Here is a 21,035-nt window from a genome sequence, read left to right on the forward strand (position 1 = left end):
GAAAATCTTGGATAATTGTTACTGCTACCAGCACGAATTACAAGGGCTTCTGTCTATGAAAAATGAGTCCCTAGAGATGAACCAGTCCTGCGCATCATGCAAGGTCTAAATTTTCTGTCTTGCTCCTAGTGAAGACTCTGGCAAAATGTGGCTCATCTTTCCACTCAGTAGTGTTCTCAACAGACACTTTTTGCAAAGCTAGGATTTTTTTTCTTTTTTTTCCCTGCTTGTGAGTAGCCTAAACCATGCAGAACCTCAGGCTCCTTTTCCTGGAGAAGTTGTCTGCAAGTTGTGTGTTCACCACAAGACCTCAAAGCAGTAACTGAGTTTTTTACTTTGCTTTGGGGGAAAAAAAAATTGTTAGGATTTTCACAGCAGTTCTGAAAACAAAGCATTAAAAACCAGTTGTTTGTGCAAAAAAATACTGATTTAATTCCTCTTTTTTTCTGCCATTTTGTGAAGTTTGTTCTGTATCCTGATACAAAACTGTGGAGCTCGCTTATGTTCGTTTTCTTTATGGTCACGGACAAGATTGTCATTACATAGGTTATTTTATTAGATTAAAAAAAACCTCTTAACTAGATCAAATGCGTGCAAAACGGTTGAGTACTTCTGCGTGAAAGTACTGGTTACAAAGATTTGTTGTATTTTAAACTGGCGCTAGATGTGTGTAAGCTCACCCTGAGCAGAAAAACGTACTAGCTGGTAGATATTGGGGTTTTTTTCACTTAGGTTGATTAGTTCATCAGCCAGGTGTGAAACCAAGAATTCTCCTTCCCTAGACGTGCCTTGGATGGTAGAAGGTTCATCTTCAAGGGGAAGGGTGTGCGGAGGAATGTTCGCTCGCCAGCAAGGTGAGTGAAAATTCACAACCGTCTTGCCAACCTTTCATGGCAAGAACCTTTTGGATTTTCAGAGGAAGACTTCCCTTTGCAGCCGCTGAAGCCAGCCACAAGCACAACCCCTCTCGGGTAAACTGATGGTGGAAGCCTCTCCTGATGTTTCCTGATGGCTGGAATTTACATCCCAAAGCGCTTCCTGGCTCGGCCGGCTGAAATGTGCCGCTGAGTGGGTGATTATTGAGTTGGGAAGTCCTCTGTTAGAATCACCTAATCGGTTAAGGAGTGCGGTGATTTGTAGAAGATGTTTTATGATTTGTTTTGCTAAATAAGAGATTGCAGATCAAGCATAAGCCGTAGGAGGGTATATTGCACTGTGCTAGCAAGTCCAAAGACATGCAGCTTTAAGAAAGACACTTAAAGATCTCCTTTAAATGAAGTTTTTTGAGATGCTGGCATCAAAAAGCTAATGAGAAAGCAACAGCGAACAGTGGTTTTTATTATCTATATCCAGTCGTTTATACAAATGTAATGTACTTTTGTTTGCATACACAGGTACCTCTGCAGGCACCAACTTCCATCCCTCAGTCTGTATGAGAAGGCTGCTTGTAAAACTCCCATCAAGGTTGTGAGAAGAAAGAATTTAATAATTGGAATATTCACTAGCCTAATCAATACATTTGATAAGTAGCATATATTCTTGGAAAGCTACTACCTGCTATCTCTCTTTAATATGTTGGTTTCCTCAGCCTTTTGCTTTTGCCCCTGCATCAGGAAAAATAACACTCTTAAAATTATCTGTGGCAGTATATAAAGTCAGAATAGTTTTGTCCTTTTTTTAGTATTGTTTTGATTTCATGTTTTGCTAGAAATTCAGGACTGACCCTTTTCTACTTAGGAGATACAAAAATTAGTGTGAATGCTGCAGTGAGAGGGCAGCAAACCTGAGTGACTGGGGGGGGGGAACGGATGGGCACAATGGCCAATACTTACTGATTTAGTGCTTTTTTTTCACTGAACGTCTGGCAGACAGTTGGGAAGAGTCACCTTCTGGGGGTACATCTGCATTCTGACCACAAGATGTGATTGGCAGCCTCTGTGGTTGTTGCTTGAAGAGGGGAAAGGTAATAAAATATCCTCTTATTCAGCTTTTAGATAGGCGTTTTTCCTAGGCTGGGTGGTCATGAGAGAGAAGGGCATCCCTTTGGGAAGCTGTAGGACCTCAATAGGAGCAACATCTCTGAAGGAGACTTCTGCATGTCAGCTTGCTGACTGCTGAGGTCAGCTGGCGTTGCAAGAGCCAGCCATGTAGGAAGAGCTTGGGATTTTTTAAGCTCTTAGTGCCCAGAGCTGGCTATGATGGAGCCAGCTGTCTCTGGTACTTCTGAAGGCATCTGTGTCTTTAGGAGTGGGTGAGCACACACAGCTCAGAAGTTAGGGACAGCTGTAGTCCTGAGACCTTGTTTTCCACGCTGGAGAGAGAAGCCAGGCTGCAGAGCCTCAGTAGGTGGGTAGAGGTTGCCCAAAGCTTGAAATTCAGCAAAGGCCAGGACTTTGCTTTTGTGGAAGGCAATGCTGTTCAACTTGGTGGCAGCCTGTCTCTTGACAAACTAGGATTGCACCACAACCATGTGTGCATGGAGGACTTCCTCCACGTGTGTCTAAACTAGCTTTAATTTGGCTTGCTGTGCTTCCAGCAGCAGCAGTTAGACTTCAGCACTTCAGCACAGGCTTTGCTGCTCCAGACTCTGATTCCAGGTGTGTGCCTCGTTGCTTGCCCTGTCTCCAGACCACGATACTACGTCTTCCCTTCTGTCACCCAAGATATACTTAAGCTAATGCTGATATTCCAACCAACCAGTGATGTTCTGTGCTTTTGCTTGCAATGTTGACATATTTTCTGTTGTATTTTTTAAGGCATGAAAAAGCTGTTGCCCTACATCTCCAACCTTCAGAGAGGGGGAAATAGTAACACCAGAAAAATGGTCCTGATATTTCTAAGGTAAAAATAGATTTATGTTCAGATGCACATTCCTGACCTGTAGTAGGTCAGTTGGGGGATGCTCGTACCACCATAGCTGGACTCTTAGAATAATTTGGTTTGGAACAGATGTCTTGCGGTCTCCTGGTCCAAAGCAGGACAACCCTGAGGTCACATTAGGTTGCTCAGGCCTGTGTGCAGTCACGTTTTGAATATCTTCAGGGGCAGAAATTTCACAATCTCTCTGCACCCTGTTCCAGTGTTTGGCCATCCCCATTGTGCAGAATTTTCTCCTTACATCTAACAGAAATTTTTCTTGCTGCAGTTTGTGCCTATTGTCTCTACATTTTGCTGTAAACCTTCAAGAAGAGTTTGGCTGTCTTCTCTATCCCTCCCCATTAGGTACTTGCAGACAGCTGTAGGATCTCCCTGCAGCCTTCTCTTCTTCAAGCCGAGCTATTTTCTCAGCCTGTCCTTGTGCATCATGTGCTTCAGGCCTCGTTTTTGCGGCTCTCCACTGAGCTTGCTCCAGATGTCAATGTCCATGCTGGGGAGCCCAAAACTAGACACGGTGTCCAGATGTAATCTCACAAACTGCCTCATAGAGGGGAAGAACCACTTCCCTTGACCCTCTGGCCGCACTCTTGCCAATGCAGCTCAGCATGCGGTCAGCCCTTTTCGTTGCAAGCACACACCGCTTGCTCATACTCAACTCGTCCATCAAGTCCTTTCCTGCAAAGCAGCTTTGCAGGCAGGCAGGACCCAGCTTGTCCCGCAGCACGGGGTTACTGCATGCCAGGTGTGGCACTCTGCCTTTGCTCAAATTCCAGGGGGTCCTGGCTGCTGAGGTCCCCCCGAGTGGTAGGGAATTAGGAACTGCTTCCCAGCTTGGTGTCCTCAGCCAGCTTCCTAAGGATTAATTCTTGTCCAGGTCAGTAACACAGAGATAAACCAGCATCGGTTCTGCTACTGAATGCTGGGAGATGCCACTAGTAACCAAGTGCACTTCGTGCTGCTGATCACAGCCCTTTGAGCCCAGCAGTTCAGCCCATTTTCCACCCACGTTATAGTCCGCCTGTCCCAAGAAGGCAAAAGCCTTCCTAAGGTAAAGGTGTATGTTGCCTGTTGCCCTACCCGAGTCCACAGAGCCATTCCCTCGCAGAAGGCAAAGAGGTTGGCCAGGCCCAATTTGCCTTTGGTAAATCTGTACTGGCTGTTCCAAATCATCTTGTCCGTGGAGTATGTGGACATGGCAAATCCAGGAGGGCTTATTCCATAACTTTTTTGGAGGCTGAGGTCCCCAGATCCTTTTTGTTGCCCTTTGTGAAGGCAGCTACGACATTTGCCTTTTTCCAGACATCAGGAACCTCCCCTGGCACAGGAGAAGAGCAGCTTTGCAGTTATGTTGGCTCCTACAGATACATCCCACATGGTCCCATGGACTTGAAAACGCCCAGTTTGCTTCAGTGGTCTCCAACTCAGTCTTTTGCAGTATGGGTGAGGCTCCATGGCCTGAGACTCCGCTGCTTGGTACATGGAGGCCAAGAACAGACCATGCCAGCAGAGCCCAGGGCAGAGAAGATATCGAGCCCGTTGACCTTTTCCATGTCCTGTGTCACTAGGTCCCCCTATTTTGTTCTCCATTGGGTCCACATTTTCCTTTGCCTCCCTTTTGCTGCTAACGTATCTGTAGAAGCCCTTCTTGAATCTTCTGGTGATGAGAAATGAACCTCTGTGTCAGTGGTGGATTTTGTTGTTGTTCTTGTTATTGTCTCATCTACATCTGTTTTCCCTGGCATCTAAGTTAAAAAAGCTAATTTTGTTCAGTTGCAGCAGCTGCCACTTCCCACCACAGTAAATTAAGCTTTCAGAGGACCTCATCTTTGGAATTACAGTTCTGATCATAATGTGGATTTTAATAGTCAATTGAGATGCTTATTAAATTATAACACTGTGCATTAGGACCATTCCTGTACTGCTGCAGAAATCTCAATCGTTTAGTTTTTATTAGTTTTGTGATTTAATGAACAGAAAACATTAAAAGCCAAATACAAAGCGGCTGTATAAAAATGTTCTATAAAATTCAGGAAACTGACAGACATAGCTGTAAAACTTTGCAAAGACACATCATCCCCTCTTAAATGCTGTTAATTTTAATAAAAAGATGAATGCCACCATCAGTTTTCTTAAGGAAGAAGATCTCTCCCTTGTTTCTTTTCCTAGGTTCATGAGATTCAGTCTGTACTTCAGTGAAGCTTATCAACAGATTTGAAAATTATTCACTCTGGAGTGTTTTGGGTTTGGGTTTTTTTTTTTTTTTTAATAAAAATCAGAGTAAGATGCAAAGGACAGGGTTTTTCATATGTGTCCACACACTTCTCCTGTTTTTAGAGAGCACGGCTACACCACAACCAGCAGTCGTGCCACTGATGTCACTGCGTGGTTCTCAGCGCTGCAGCCCGGAGTGGTGCCAGCAATGCCTGAGATCGATCTTCTGCTGTATTAAAGTTTGCTCGTGGACTGTATTAGCGTGAGGGTACAAATAAAGGGCAGTCACCTCAACTGCATCCTCCCTGCCAAGGTGGATGAGGTATCCTGAATCATTTTGGGGTGTGATATAACAGGGTGGTCTAGTGACGTGGGAATTACTTCACAAGCCAGTATTACTGGGTATTAGCAAGATTACCAGAGAAGCAGTAAGTAAAAAGGAATAATTGTATTGAATACACAGAGAGATTAGTTTTTTGAGGCTCTTCTTGTTTAAAAATGCATATATATATATATATATGGATGTAAGCGTGTATTATGTATGTATAAAAGCATCTTAGTTCTCAAACTCGTAAATAGTACAGCAAAAGCACTAACTAAATATTCTTTTTGTTTTTTTTTTTTTCAGCTATGAAAGACACCTTTGCATAAGATGCTCTCAAACACAGACAGTGGAAGAAATACCTACATTGCAAACAGGTCTTTGTCAGAATTGGCATGTGTAGTATTGTTCCGCTTTATCTTTTCAATAGGACTCTTACCTGAATTTTGAAACAGATGAAGATTTATTGAGGTTCCTGTTTCAGTTTGGATTGTGAAGGCAATTGCAGCATATATCTGAATTATAAATAGACTGTTCAGTGCAGTTATAATTAGGACTTCAGTAATAAAACTATTACTCTAGTTGCCTTTTTTTTTCTTTCCCTTCCCCCTCACTTGAATTTGATTTGAGGGACTTTTATTAACTTTCTGTTTACCTATGACTAAGAGTTTTCCTACAGCTCAAGAGGCAAAGGTCTGATTTTGTTGGCAATAAAGTGCTGGGTGCTGTCACTGCTGCTGCTAGTTGTCCCTTCACGGTGCCTCTGACTACACAAAATGTTTTTGTCATATAAGAGGGGGTTTTGGGTTCCCAATCTTCTTTGTCCCATTTTTGTGAGCAGCCTATGTTTTGTTGTAGCCCCGAAGGGAGTGACTAACTGCACGGAGCATTCGTGGAGCCATGAGAACCACAAACAGGAATGCGCACCCCATTCCAGGCAGCTGCCACAAACGGAGTATGTAAAACCTGCTCTGGTACATCTTTACTTTAATCATTGGGAGTTTTGCCACTGAGTTTTAAAGGGAATCAGCTTTTAGGACACAGGTTAAGTTCAGAAGCACTTGGCTTCTGTTTATCTGTAGCACTAACATGAAGCTTAGTATATTGACAGCTGAGGTTTTGATCCATCAACATGTCACCTCGGCTTCCAGCAAAACCTGTTGCAAAATGGAGTTAAGCTTCATGCAGTAGCTGTGATGCAGAGTTTTGGTGCACACCCTATCATCATGAGACTGCCTGGAGCAACCAGGGGACTTACTCTTGATGGTGCATCTTTGGGAGCAGGGCCTGGCTGGATTGCTCATGCAGAAGGGGTTTGTGAACAAACCGGGCAGGTGTGAAGATCTATTTGCATAAGTTGGGTTGGCAAAATAATGCAAATTCTTAGTATAATTTCCTGTCACACCAATGGCACGAGCTAGTCTGAACCGTGACTGAAGTCCACTTTGCAGGAGCGGTGAGGCTCTACAGTGCGGTGGCAACAGGGAACATGTACAAAGATGACAAAAATCGCCTTCTGAGCTGTGCTGCAGGTCTTATCTACAGGCTGTTTTCAGTCCCTTAATAGTCTTCTCGAATGTGTCAGTTGATGCACTCACAGTATTAATTAAGGCAGATGAGAGTGTGCTAAGAACAGTATATATTGAATATGCCACTTTTAAGCATATCCCAGCTTCAGAGGAATACCAAGCCTTTAAAGCTTATTTTTTGCAACCTCTATTTGCAGCTGCCCATTTTTTATGCTTCTTCCCCCTCTCCCTACCCCAGGTTTTCCGCTCCGGGCTTTTTTTTTATCTCCCTCCCCAGCTCCCCAGGTGCTGCACTGCTCCTTTTGCTCCTTCCCCTCTTTTCTTACTCAAAAGCACCAGAGCTGTCCCAGCAGGCTGGACAGAAAGGCTGCCCAGCACAAGAACAGCCTGGGGTGCGGATTTGATGCAGTCTGCAGACTTCCCAGATCTCTATCAGTGCAAATGAGGTACTTGGGAAACACACTCTGCCACCACCCCCGGGTGACAGTGGGGCCAAAAAAATCTCTCCAAACTGATTCATGGACGATGAGGCAAGCTCTGACAGTCTCCTTAGAGACAGGAGATAAAGAAAATATCCGTGCTGGCCTCGGCCGTGGTCTGTACCCGAAAGGGCCAAGCGTTGCTCTCTGCACAGGGCTGATGAAATCCTTGCAGCTCAGTAACTGCTGGCAGAGAAGGGAAAAAATACGGGAAGGGGGAGAACATGCAAAAGCATGCGCTGAGCCTTCCCCACGCACGTCCCAGCTGCAGGCAGGCCCTCCCCTTTGCAAACCCTGCCAACCCTTGGCTCCCGGCAGGGTTTCTGCCACCTTTCTGAGCATGCACGGCTGCTGGCGCATGTGCAGCCGAGGCAAAGGCAGCAGACGCCAACGGGGCCCTGCTCCTCCCCAGCTGTGTTTATAGGGTCAGGCTGGGGATCAAGCGCTCCAGTTGTCCGGGCACGATGGAGCAACTCGGGAAGCGGTCGGGGCCGGCGGCTCGGCTAGATGCTATCCTCCGGCACCTCTCCCCGCGGCTGGGAGCAGCCCCTGCTCCTGTATCCTTTCTGATGTGGGGTGGGAAGGGGCAGGGGAGAAGGACAGTTGGCCCCATTGGGGTCAGGGCTCTGCTTCCCCCGCCCCAGCGAGCTTTGCAAATTGCTCCCCGTGCCCTGCGTACTTGCGCGTGCATGGGCACCGAGGTGGGGTTCGGTGGTGGTTTGCCCTACAAGGACACCCTGCCCGGGAAGGACACGTGGGCAATGTCCCAGCCTGTGCCCTGGTTACGGGGTGGTGACGTGCAGGGGGGCTGTGCCCCACGCAGCCCCTCGGTGAGCAGGGGTGCACCAGGGCAGTGCTTCCCCTGGCAGCCCTCACTGGTGTTTTGGGGGTCAGCACCCCTCCTGGCCCAAAAACCTCTTGCTGCCCTGGTGTTTTCTCCCTGAGCTTCAGCCTTGCAACCTGTCAGGCGTGGGGATGGGCCAGCTGCCTCTTGGCAGCCCCCCCGGCACATCTCCCCCAGCACGCTCAGTGGGGTTACCTGCAGAGAATTTTCCTCCTAGAGATTCCTGGATTTGGGGGAGAGAAACTCTGCAAGGCTTAGCAATTGCACAGCGAGTCTCGGATTTTGTTGAGAAGTACAGGCTTGGCTGGTAGACCAGCAGCAGGAAAAACATAGAGGTTTGGTTTGTGAGTGGGGAATGAGGTGGAAATGTTGGAGGCTACCAGCTTTACAATAGATCAGAGAAAGGACACCGGGGGAGAAAGAAGTTTTCACGTTGGTCTGTCCCACGTTTCCAAAAGTTAAATGAAGACCGCCTGCTGATAGTATTTTTAAAGCTGCTGCCATAAATCTTGCTTTTTAAAAAAAAAAAAAAAAGATTTTTAAATGCTGCTGATTCTTGGTGAGAGCTGAATGCTGACAAGTTACCTCTGAATTATAATAAATTGCCGAAGAGGATGCGATCAAACAGCATGTAGAAGTCTTCAAATATATTAAACATATGAAGATAGATGGATAGTAGTTGACTCAGATTGCCATAAGACAAAGGTGCAAGTAGGAACACAAAATTGGAAATAAATGCTAGGAAAAGCACCCTGGTTGTAAGGAGAGAGTAAGTAAGTAAGGAGACGTGCTGCACAAGCTCTTTTGTTTTTAAATCGAGCTACAATGGTCCTGATGCAAAGAGCTTTGGACAAAAAGATGACTAAATTGGGCTGGAACAAGAAAGATGTCTGCATAAAGTAAATGACAGAATCTAGTAAGAATAGATGTTTGAGATATGTTACCTCGGTGCAGTGGTTTGTTGTAATCTCTAGCTTGGTGAATTGGGCAGGACAGTCAATTTTCCTTCCAGAAAACGTCTCTCCTTTTATGAAAGGAGAAATGTCTTAATAGAAATGTCTTGATGGAGACATAAAATGTAAAAACAACCTGAAGCCCGCGGGGTCTCTGCACTGCCCAGCTGGGGTGCAGATGTGCACACCCACTTCCCTCTGCTTAGTGAGCCTTGCAGCAGGGGTTAGCTGCCTTCTGCTGGCTCAACCCAGGCTCTAACCTTTCCAGCCCAGAGAAGAGAGCATCCTGATCCTCTCTGTTTATTTAAAATTAAACCTGCATAATAGAGAGTTTAATACCATCTTGTACATACCTAGTTTTCTCCTAGTTGCTTTTAGGGATCGGTACGTTAGAGATTGGTGTATGTTGGTTGTACTCGTTTATTGGAAGATGAGCTATTTCTACACAACAGTGGAAAAACTCTGCCTTTGCAGAGTCCTCCCATGTGGCCTCAGGAAGGAGAGTAAGCAGCAGAAGGTGAGATATGGCAGGGTTTTCTTGGGAGCGTGGTGTAGGAGCCAGAGGGAAGTGCTGCGTTGGTAACACCAGCACTTATCTCCTGACAGGAAGGCAGCTGAGAAAAAGCCACATCCACAAGTGCCTGTAGAAGACCTCCATTCCCACAGCTGTGAATTCAGCTTGGGTGCTGCCTGGTTTGGGACACTGGGAAAAAAACAGCACACCAACTGTAGAAGTGAAGGTTTCTTCATACAGCTGTGAATTCAGCTTGGGTGCTGGCTGGTTTGGGACACTGGGAAAAGTGTCTACACCAACTGTAGAAGTGAAGGTTTCTTCAAAATGCAGGCAAACGGGAGATTCAGAAAGCAACTGCTCTGCTTGAGTGGTTTGGGTGGTTGGCTGCTTCTGGTCAAACCCTGATGGCGCTGGCAGAGCGGTGGCTGTCAGGCCAGGACCATCTCACCAGGTGTCTGTGAAGTGGTTTCTAAAAGAACTACACAATCTTATGGTGCTTGTCTTAGATATGCAGTAGTTGGTACCATCCCTTGAGACTCTGTAGGGAGATGCTTTGGAAAAGCTGCTTGATCCTTGATCTTGAACCTTGCTGTGCCTGCTTCGGTCTCTGCAAAAGTATTATATTGCCTGCTTGGTTGGCTAACATGTCTGTGAATACCTTATTCCCAAAAGCGTATGTGTGAGGGGAAGGGGAAGGTTTAAATACTCCATGTCTTCACCAAAATGAGCATCTGGAGGTGGCAGCTCCTTCCCAATCTGGGTGCCTCTTGTTTTCAGTTGTCCAAGCAACCCAAACTTGTACTTTGGGCATTGCAAGGTGGCAAGAGCAAAACCAGTGAGAGGAAGAGACGCTGCAAAGCCCAGGAGCAAGGTGTTAAAATGGCATCCAGTGCTTGGTAGACTTGTCCACTGTCCCCCCATTCTGGGAGGTGGAGGTGTGCTGAGGAGGGCACCACAGCTGGGGTTCAACCAGTGCCTGTGTCTCCATCAGCTGTCTCTGGACATTTAGGAGCCCAAATGGACAGGAGTCCCATTGTCACTGAAAACGGACCTGAAATGTGGTGTGTGGAGCAGTAGTGCCCTCGGTTGTGGAATCCCTTGCTCTGGGACTTGCTGTGGTGGTCTCCACCTGGTCTCCCCATGTCCTCTTCCTTCCCACTCTCTTCCATCCAGTTCTCAGCACCTTTTCCTCCCTCTGGCTCATAAGTTTTACTACACCCCTGTCCATGTGTTGTGTTTCTTCTCCCATCGTATGTGGCTCTTGACCAGCTAACGTTTAAGCTTCCTGGTGTAGGGACCATAGACGCAACTGTTCTGATGAAACCTATTTCTTACTCCAGAATCATGCACGCTTTTATGGAACATTTAAAAGGTAGTGATGAGCAATAGAGGAAAGTCTTCAGTTTACATAAAACCCCGAAGCACAGGGATCTCCAAACATGCATGTGCAGACTCAGATCTGCATGAAAATGTTCTTTTTTTTGTCCTTGCCCCTGGGTGAGCTTCAATACCATGCTCAAAGTTCTTGTGAGGCTTCATTAGCGAGTGGGGTTTAATTGCTCTGTGGATGAGAATGCCTCTCTCTGCATAGGAGAACACAACTGTGTTTATTTAAACCTGTTGAAATGAGTTTAGGTGGAGGACAAGCCCATAGCTCTCCTCTCTTCGTGCTCTCCCTATCAAGTTTGGGAGGGACCTAATCTCTGCAGTTACTGGAGAGAAGGTGAGGGTTTGCACCACCGCATGGGAATGTGAAGTCCCAGGTTCACCCCATATGATTTCTGGCTCTGAATTTGGTGCACTGACATTAGGAGGGGAGAGATGGAGGCAACACAGGTTTTGGGTAGGTTTGGCTGCTCTCTGGAGCATAGGGAGGGAAATTGGGCAAGTAAACATCTCCACTGAGCATCTCATTGAGTGTCTTGATGTTCTGGGAGATGAATCGAGGCCCGTGGACCACTCTGGAGTCTCAGGCATTTTGTACTGACTTTTCTATATCCATGGACAAGGCTGTACCATGCTGTTATTTTGTACTTCTCTGCCAGACGTGCTACTCTGAAGGTGCGAAAGATATTTTTAGAAGCAAAATAAACAAGAACATGGATTGAATGTCCAGCACAGCTCTTATCTTTAAGGTGAACCGCATTGTAGGATTCAGGACACATGTGTATAGATGTTCTTCTACTCTATTGTGCTTGAGTGTATATTCCTTAATTTCCATCCCAGACAAGCGTTCCTACTTCAGCCCAAGTTAGTGCTGTTCCTCAACCAGGGAGTTTTCAGTAAGCTGTATCTTCCTTTGTAGAGTTAAAAAAAAACAAACCTGCAGAACTCGATTCTTTTTTCCACCCTAGCACACGTGCTGATCACCAGACATTGTGTAGCCTTTCATTTTGCAAGGGTATATTCTCCTTTGTTTAACTGTAGTTTAATAAAGAAGCTTAACCATGCATCTTGAAAATGTCTGAGTGGATAATCTGACTGCAGAGACTATTCTCGTGTGCTTCAGTATCTCTGTTGAGAATAAAGCTGCTGAGGACCAATCCCAGCTTTCCTGCTCGCTTCTCCACTTTGGGAGGGCACAAGAGGGATGCTTTGAATTCTGCCGCAGAAGTAGTGGGTGGCTGTGGGCAGAGATGCTGCACAGCCACGGACACACTGCGCTGGCTCTGCTGGGGCATGGGAAACACGGCACGCCTGCAGAGTCGAGGTGGACATGCAAGTGGGGAGGGTTTCTCACCGATTCTCCCCTGCATGTCACCACCTTCCTGCCGGGTCTTGCCGATACTGCTCCCGTTGTTCTGCCCGGTCCTACTGACGTGTTTCTCCCCTGTGTCTCAGCTATACCCTGGACAACGATGTCCTCACCACAGAGCAAAGGCAGTTCTATGAAGACAATGGGTATCTGCTCATTAAGAAGCTCGTTTCTGACGAAGACATTGAGCGCTTCAGGTATGGGGCACTTGCCTAAGGTGCTGGGGGGTCCTGTGTGCAGCAGCATCCCAAGGGAGCTCTGGGAAGCTGGGTGAAGCCGGACTCTCCCAACATGGATGTTCCCTCTGCTTTGCAGGAAGGAGTTTGTGAGGATCTGTAAAAAAGAGGTGAATCCACTGGGAGCTATGATTATGAAAGACGAGTCCCTGAAATCCCAGTATGGTCAGTCTGAAGAAGTAGTTAATAAAGTGCAGGACTTCCAGGAAGACAAAGAGTTGTTCAGATACTGTACTCTGCCAGAGGTAAAATAAAAAAAAAAAAAACAGCAAAAAGGGGCATGATGGGGGAAAAGCCTGTATGAATGAATCTATGTTTTAATGCCTCTGTGAAGAAGCTTTTTTTGGTTCCGCTAAAGCTATATCCTTTGTCCATTAGAGCCCCTGTATGTCACTCCCATAAGTATATATGTGAGGAAGGAATATCAAGCTATCTTTTAAGAGTGTCCTGCATGAACACGGGATGGATGGTGGCCAGGGTAGAAGACTTAAAGCAGTGCTCCTCTGCTCCTGTGGTGGGTGAGCCAGTCAGGAATGCGACTAGCCCAAACTGTGTCGGGCTAGTAGGACAGATCAGCAACATTTGCTGAATGTCTTTTATCCAGGCAAAGCATCTGCTCTCTGGGCAGGTCCAGCTTTGTAGCCAATATTCATGTTGTGGTGGAAAGCCAAAGCTTTGTGGAAGTGACCCTCCCCATCTTTTCACTCAGCAGCCTCCTGCACCATCTTCTGTCTTGGCCTCCTACCACCATGCCCGTTTGTGTGCCATGCCGGATCCTGCCTCCTGTCCTGCATCCCTCCATCCCAACCTCCTCCTCCTCTACCCTAGTCCTCAGCCAAACGTCCAGGTCCCAGTGCTTCCTCAGCAACCTTACCTCTCGTCTTTCATGTTTCTAATATTTTTTTTCTAATGTTTTCTTCCCTGTAGGTCCTCAAATATGTTGAGTGCTTCACAGGGCCAAACATTATGGCAATGCACACCATGTTGATAAATAAACTTCCAGATTCTGGTAAGGAAAACTTGGATAAGAGGAAAATAGAGAAATTGTTGTGTATATGCTGTCTATCCAGCCAAAACTGAACTTTGTTTTAGAAAAGCTGTTTGAAAAAAAAAAGAGACAAATTAAAACCAAATAACTTTGAAAATTTATGAGGCCACTTTGGTAATAGTTTGTTTTCTTTTAACCTGGGCTTGATGAGATAACGTTTCTTGTCGTTCAATGTTCAGGGGATGTTTGTTTGCTAAAGATGGCTGCACCACTGACGTGTTCAAGTGGGCAAGCGAGCTTCCTATTCAGCCAGCTGCACTTGCATAAAGGGCCAGGGCTTAAAACATGACATGCTTTTTAAGCTCGACTTTTCCAATGTGTTGAAAATGAGTGCTTCCGTGGACCTCGGTAAAAGGCAATAAATACAGACATCATCCTTTGCTTGGAGTTTATAGGCTCCTGACCTCACTGACAGTTGTTGCACACTCAGCGCTTTGATATGGAGATACTTGAATAGTTGCCAAAAGATGGATTTTGAAGCCTGGCTTTGGCTCCTGCTGCTGGAAATTGAGATCATAATTTATACAAGGGTGATGGGCAGGGAGAGAGGAAGAGAACCAGAGACTAACCATATTATGGTTTTTCAAAGTAGCTTTGACTCTGCATAAGCTGTTTCAGTTTAGCGAAGTGGAGACCTGAGCTATGTTTCTTATTCTCAGGTGTGCAGCTTCTGAGCAGATACATAGTACATTGAGTTATTAAAATACTGAGTTTGTTCAAGTCCTCTCCACTTGTCACCTTAAATACTCCACAGAAAGCTGTGTCATTTTGGTTTGGAAATTCAACAGGAGACCATACATTTTTAAAGTAAAACAATAACGGACAAGAAATGGGAAGCTGCTTCATATGTGCAAGGTCTCCATTCAATATCTTTGAGGAGTATTTTAGGAGCGGTGCAGATCTTAGGAGAGTTTGCCCAAAGTCTAAATAATATGGCAGATGAGGCAAGTGGAAACATCCTAACTATATCTATTTGAGGAACAAACTCAATGGCAAAATAAATACATAAATAATACATAAAAGGCTGTTTTGGTGTGGATGATCTGTTTCCATTTCCATAGTGGAAAAGAATTAACAAACAAAACTTCAGAAATATTTATTTTTGTTTAGACTTCATGGAAAAAAGTCTCCAGGGCGAAGGCTAATAGAGTGCTGGGTAGGCTGTCTGGGGAGGCTGCAGTCCACAACTTGAGATTTTTTTTTTTTTTTTTTTTTTTTTTTGAGAAGGCGGCTAAATAAACATGTGTTGGGTGCAGCACAGACAGGGTTGATTCTCTTGCAACACAGTGATAGATCAAGTGAGTACAGACAGCACGGCTGTTTGAAAGTCTTTGTACTGGGGAAGGTTTGTGCAACGCTGTGCTGGTTAAAGTTCACACAACTGGAGAGCAGCCAAAGTGAACGGTGAAAACTTGGCAGGGGGTTGTTGGTGGTGAAGGTCAGCAAAAGGAGTCTGCTGAGGGATTGCACAGCCAGGCAGCCTCCTGGCACTCACTGTATCCCCATGCCATTGCTGAACCAAGAGCCACCACTGTGCTCTTGGTCCATCTTGGGATGGGGTGTAAGCTAACCCATTTGGCTTCCAAGTCAGTGGTGGGCTGGAGCAGACACCGAGTACACGAAGTCCTCCAGTGGCAAGCAGTAGCTTCTTAGGACACGTTACACAGGTGCAATGGTTTAACGGGAAGGAAAAGGCTGTGTCACGTTTGATGAGGTTGAAGGTTTTGAACCTGTGTTGCAGATAAACAGACTTTTCTCCACCCCATGCATCAGGACTTGCACTATTTCCCCTTCCGGCCTGCGGCCCGCATCGTGTGCGCCTGGACCGCCATGGAAAAGGCCAACCAGGACAACGGCTGCCTGGTCGTGCAGCCAGGGACGCACAAGGAGCCCCTGAAGCCTCATGGCTATCCCAAGTGGGAGGTAGAGCGTCATGGGGGGCTTGGGAAGGGCGTGCATGAGAGGACCACGTTTTGGCTGGGGAGAGCTCACCGTGGAGGGATGATGCACAGGTCAAAGCTGAGGTTTTCAGTGATAGTTTTTCTGTTTGCGCAAACACTGACTTGTTGCTTCGTTGACCTCATTCCATGTCACCTGGGTAGATTTGCCTCTGTTCCCACTTTCACCTAGAAATTGTCCAGCACGGCGTGGCATAATGGCATAAACACACGGAACCATTTTCCATGGCCTTTGCCAAGTCTGAGGACTCTTTCTCCTCCTGTAAATTTGTTCCTGCCTGGTGAGCATGTGTACTGTCTCGAAGAGGAGAAATTGGATAGTAAACAACTGGATGCAATTATATATCAAGCGGTATCTTCCTCTTAAGAACAGATGTTTCCTGACCTGGCCTGGCGTTGGTGATGGTTATACTGGGAGCAGAAGGCTGGACCCCAGCGGTGGCATCAGGCCACAATTGTGGGATTCCCTGATGCTCTTCTCTGTTCTCTCCAGCCGAGAAAAGTTCTTAATTGTCTGAATCCAGCTTCAGAAAACAGAAAAAGTATTATTTTGCTGTACCTCAGGCTTGAAGTAGGAAGACTTGTAGGCAAGGGGGCAGGCTCTTAGTTGGGCATACCGAATACACTGCCCAGAGGAAAGCAGATCAGAAGCTGTCCCTGCTATCCCTCGCACCGAGAATTGGCACTTGCTCTAATTTTAACCGAGTGGTTTCAACTCAGCCTTTTTTTCTAGGGTAAAGCCAACAAACTTTTCCATGGGCTGCTTGATGAGGATGAGAAGACTCCCAGGGTTCACCTTGTCATGGAGAAGGGAGACACGGTGTTCTTCCATCCCCTGCTCATTCACGGCTCTGGGATAAACAAAACATCAGGTTTCCGAAAGGTAGGAAACCATCTCTTGATACAGCTTTGACATTTTTGATTTTTTTAAAACTGATCCAACTATCCCCTCCCTTTCCAAGCTCATGAATATGTGGGTAAACTTTTTAATGAGTTTTTAGCTTCCTAATATACTTTTACACTCTCTTTTTTATGTTTTATTTTTAAACATCTCTGTCTTTTGGGAGAAGAGCATGCTGTGGGGCTGCTTGAGAAAAACAGAGCAGGAGTAGAAATTAGATGTTGAATCTATGTTTGAAGCCTGGCCAGTTGTACTTGCTTTTCCAACAGCTCCCTTTCAGCTGTCCCAAGTATCAGGAGCTTCTCTACCTTTCTTCCCCCTGCTTTCTTGGTATCTCATCTCTGGATAGCAGGAGCCTTCATCATCCAATAAATAATATTTATTTATATGACAACACAACCCATTTTTCTATTAAAGATTTGATTACACATCATGTATTTGTTTTGCATCATGATTATTTAACTGAAACAGGCAAAAGTGCCCTCCTTTGGGGCCGTGATCTTTTCTCAGAAGTGGATTCATTGAGGCGCGTAAGGGAACTGTAGCCTCTAATGTAGCTACTAGTAGCAACGCAGGTATTTCCCCTCATGCACTGCAACACGGGCTGCTCTATTTTTATTTTGTTTTGCCTGCATCGACTACTATATGGCCCATTCTTTCAGCCCCAGTAGCAGTGTACTGGTGTGGAATTCCTTCCTCCTGCAATCCTGAAAGCAGAGAGGACATCAGGTACTGAAAGTCTCATCTGCTGGCTCTTTCCTGGCTAGTGGAGCAATAGTTAGGTTTAGCATCCTGCAGAAACACAAGAGCTTCCTCATACTGTGCCAAATCCCAACATTTGTCTGCCTTTGGGGTAAATCAGTGAGTATCCTGGAGCTCTCTGAGCCAGGTTATGGTCCAGCACCCTTTGAGATCTGGCATGATCTCGCTTGCAACTGGCGTAGCTCGTGTAATGAGAGAACAGCTTTTTCTGGTGGGGCATTTCTATTTATTTCCTCTAGACTCTGCTTAAGCAAGAACTGATTACAAAATGAGTGGGTTGATGTGACTGTCTGGGTGCAGAAAGTAAGAACCCTTACTGGACACACAGGTCTGCTCCAGCTCTGACTTCCCCTATTCCCACTCTAGTTGCTGATATTCTGAGATCAAGTAGTACAGTTCATGCTGGGGGAGTGTTTGGGAGGAGGGAAGGAAGAAGAGCAAGCAAGAGTATTTCTCCAGCAAGAGTATTTCTCCAAGGAGACACTCTCAGGAGAGCAGGAGTGCTCGGAAAAGAGGAATGAATTTGCTGACATGATCTGTAAGGAAGGGGTGGGGTGACCACGATCTGGGATGCACGAGATTTTTTTCCACCATTGATTTGTAATCAATGTGGTAGTGAGTGATGCCCGATTTTCTCACACAGAGTATAAGCTGTCACTTCGCCAGCTCAGAGTGCTACTACATTGACGTCAAGAACACGATCCAAGAGGACCTGGAGAAAGAACTGGTAGAAATGGTTCACAAGAAATACAACGCGACTTCCGTGGAACTCAGGGTAAGACTTGGCTGTATGCCCTTTGTTACAATGTAGGTCAGTTCCCTTTCCTAAGTCTCTCGTGATACAGATTTGTGCTTTTTGCTATGCTCAGTTTGGCAGATCAAGCTGGGCCAAGCAGAGGTGCTTGGCAGAATAAAAGATCTGATGTTTGGAGGATGACCGGCAGGCTTTTTTGGGGCCTTTTTGCTCATAAGGCTGCTTCTTGCTATGCTGGAGAAGTGGCCTTGCTCCCTGGGCAGCCTCTTCACATCCCTTGAGCTCTAGAAGTTCCTCCTCCAGCTCTGCTTGGCAAAATGGGTTTTGTGAGCACGCCTCGATCCCTTCCAGGGCCGGCTGAGTTGGTGGAGATTAGATCAGCACTTCTTTATGTGACTGTGACTGATGTTGTAGCATAAGTGAGGAGGAGCCACAGACTCTGCTGTCATGATGGCTCAGCTCTGAGGCTGCTCACATGCACTTCTTACACCATTCGAGGGGGTCTAGGCTTCACCCCGCTGGGTGGGAGTGGGGAGGTCTAACGTAGCAAGGCAGGAATGGGGTGAAGTCTATGCAAGCTTTGCCCTTCACTGCATCTCCTGGTTCACGGTTTGTTGTGTGGAGTGTGTGTGAACCAGAGCTCTTTGCGGTTGTGTTTGGACTGCACGACGTAAATAGGAAGATGTGGTCATCTCTTGACCTGAATTCGCAAGTATAAGAAGGTGCAATAAATTCAGTGCTCGTCCACGGTTTGTATGTCCACAGTTCTTACAGTTTCCCCTCCTAATGGCGGGTGGATTTTCCTTTTAAAACAAGTAGCCACATCTGACTGCAATAGTAGACTGAATTTTTTTGGTTAAATAGAATCCCACATCAGTTGTTTAGACTTGAGGCTACAGCGGGTGTGTCAGCAGCAATATACATCTGCCTGCAAACAAAAAAAAAAAAAAAAAAAAAAAAGAGGAGGTAATGCTCATGGGCAGCAGTGTGCAAGGTGTAGTCAGCTGGTGAGTTTTTTGATCACCCAAAGGCGGCACAAGGGAGGCACTGTGTGCACAAGCAGGCGAGGGCGACTTCTGCAAGGGTAATGTTCTCTGTGCTGCTCATGTTTCCTCTTCTGCCGCCTTCCAGAATTGAACCATGGGCATCTTGCAGTCTGTGTCACACCTGCAAACTACCTGTCTCCTGGGGGTGGAGGTTGCACCTCTTTCTTAGTCAGTGCTGCATTTTGGTTCTTGATATTTAGGATTTGAAAGGATATTCAGTAAGTGTTTTGGTATGTTTTTATGGGGACTTAGCTAAGCTGAGAATGCTGTATCTATTTCCATTTCTGTAAAGTGGAATCCTGGTTACTGTTTTTGCTGGCCCTTAAGGATTTTCCTTTGTCTCATTTTTGTTTTGAAGGATATTTGGAACTTCCGAGCGCGGCTTGTGCAAGGGGAAAGAATTAACCTGTAGACAACCTCTGAAGAGCAGGATGGAAAACACGTGCCTGAGAATGAGCTTCTCTGATCGGAAAGTGCAGGCTCTGCCTCAGCAGGCAGAATGGTGTGTGCTTTGTTGAACTCTGTATTGGTAACTTAGCCAAATGCTGCACTGCAAAATCATTTTCTGCTAATACAAAATAATTGCACTGAGGCTGAACAGCTGATGCACATCAAAGAAAAGCTAACCTAGAAAAACAGAGATTTGCTGTGGTTACCTTAGACAATCAAAGAATTAAAGTCTTGAAAGAAGATCTTGATTTTCTTGATGTTTTCATTCTTGTTTTTTAAAAGTTTCTCGCATGACATACTTTTGGAATGATGCTATACTAACATAAGATTTTATGCAAGAATTTATGCAAGGGTATAAACGTTATACATTTCCAACTTCCTTTTCTACGCAAAAGAAATAAAATGAATCAGAGTTTCATGCAAGCCCTCAGTATAGCTCACGTGGGAAGTCATTAGTACAGCTGATGAAGATGAGGATATTGGTACCAGCAGAATTAACAGCGTAAGGAACTGGATAAAGGGGAAGCAGCAACCACTTGCGTAAAAAAATGGGATCAATGGGCTGGCATATGATCGCTGGTAGAGTTCCTTAAACATGACCTGGTGTGGCATCATATCTTACCGAGCAGCGCTGGCACAAGTGAAATATGTAGATGACAGGGTTGGGAGCTACTGGGCCAGCAAACCAGCCTCCCATTGGCCTTGCACAACTGATCCCAGGCTGTGTGAAATGAGGGAGTCCTCCTTTGAGTCTGGTGGGTCTGGGAAAAGGTGCCTTTTGGTGCTGCCAGGTCAGGGAGGCGGTTGGATGCTCCTCAGGATGCACTGCTGGCAGGGTGGAGCGACATGCACTGAAATGACCCTCTCGCCTTTCACAATATTTTTCTTTGCTTTCTGAAAGATTCCTTTGCTTTCATAATCTATTTTTTGAAATACAGATTAAATCAGAGCAAAACCATGTTTGAGGGCTGTGTTGTATTATTTCTGCCGCTCGGAAATTCTGGCGGTGGGTGTGTCATTGAATACCCCAGTGCAAACCCTCAATCTTCAGCTCTTTTCCACCCTTTCCAACTGAAGAAGGTGCCAAAACAGCACCAAAGGCTACACTGATGGACTCTTGTGGCTTCTTCTGCTCTGTTATCTTGCGGCTCAGGAGGTCACTCAGGCAAGACTGGAGATCAGGTACAGTCCTTCCTCAACCCACAAGGCTCAACGGTGGACTGCCTAGAGAAGCGGCTGCAAGTCGAAGCTGTTGCAGTCATTTCATCCATGACAATGTAATGCAGAAGAGGGGTTTGTGCTTCTTCCTTTTCCTGCAGCATCTATGGGTTTTCTTGTTTGTTTGTATGCTTTTTAAACGAGGCAAGGTCTGAGCACAGTTATTGCGTTGGTCCTA

At 45.9% G+C, this 21,035-nt stretch overlaps 1 protein-coding gene across 1 annotated transcript; it reads left to right on the forward strand.

Annotated features, from left to right (window-relative positions):
- The first annotated feature begins 7,882 nt into the window (after positions 1–7,882).
- Positions 7,883–19,601, forward strand: PHYH (phytanoyl-CoA 2-hydroxylase). The gene is made up of 9 exons (XM_009578191.1): positions 7,883–7,975; positions 11,956–12,011; positions 12,571–12,681; positions 12,800–12,965; positions 13,648–13,729; positions 15,510–15,691; positions 16,460–16,609; positions 18,033–18,164; positions 19,548–19,601. The coding sequence occupies exons 1-9, from the start codon at positions 7,883–7,885 to the stop codon at positions 19,599–19,601; spliced, it is 1,026 nt and encodes a 341-aa protein (XP_009576486.1).
- The last annotated feature ends 1,434 nt before the right edge of the window (positions 19,602–21,035 follow it).

This window comes from Fulmarus glacialis, unplaced genomic scaffold, assembly GCF_000690835.1.
Source record: "Fulmarus glacialis isolate BGI_N327 unplaced genomic scaffold, ASM69083v1 scaffold3115, whole genome shotgun sequence".
Lineage (NCBI taxonomy): Eukaryota > Metazoa > Chordata > Aves > Procellariiformes > Procellariidae > Fulmarus > Fulmarus glacialis.

Coding starts and splice junctions, on each gene's coding strand:
- PHYH (XM_009578191.1), top strand. CDS start 7,883: ATGGAGCAACTCGGGAAGCGGTCGGGGCCGGCGGCTCGGCTAGATGCT. Junction 12,966..13,647: donor GATACTGTACTCTGCCAGAG/GTAAAATAAAAA, acceptor TCTTCCCTGTAG/GTCCTCAAATATGTTGAGTG. Junction 16,610..18,032: donor AAACATCAGGTTTCCGAAAG/GTAGGAAACCAT, acceptor TTTCTCACACAG/AGTATAAGCTGTCACTTCGC.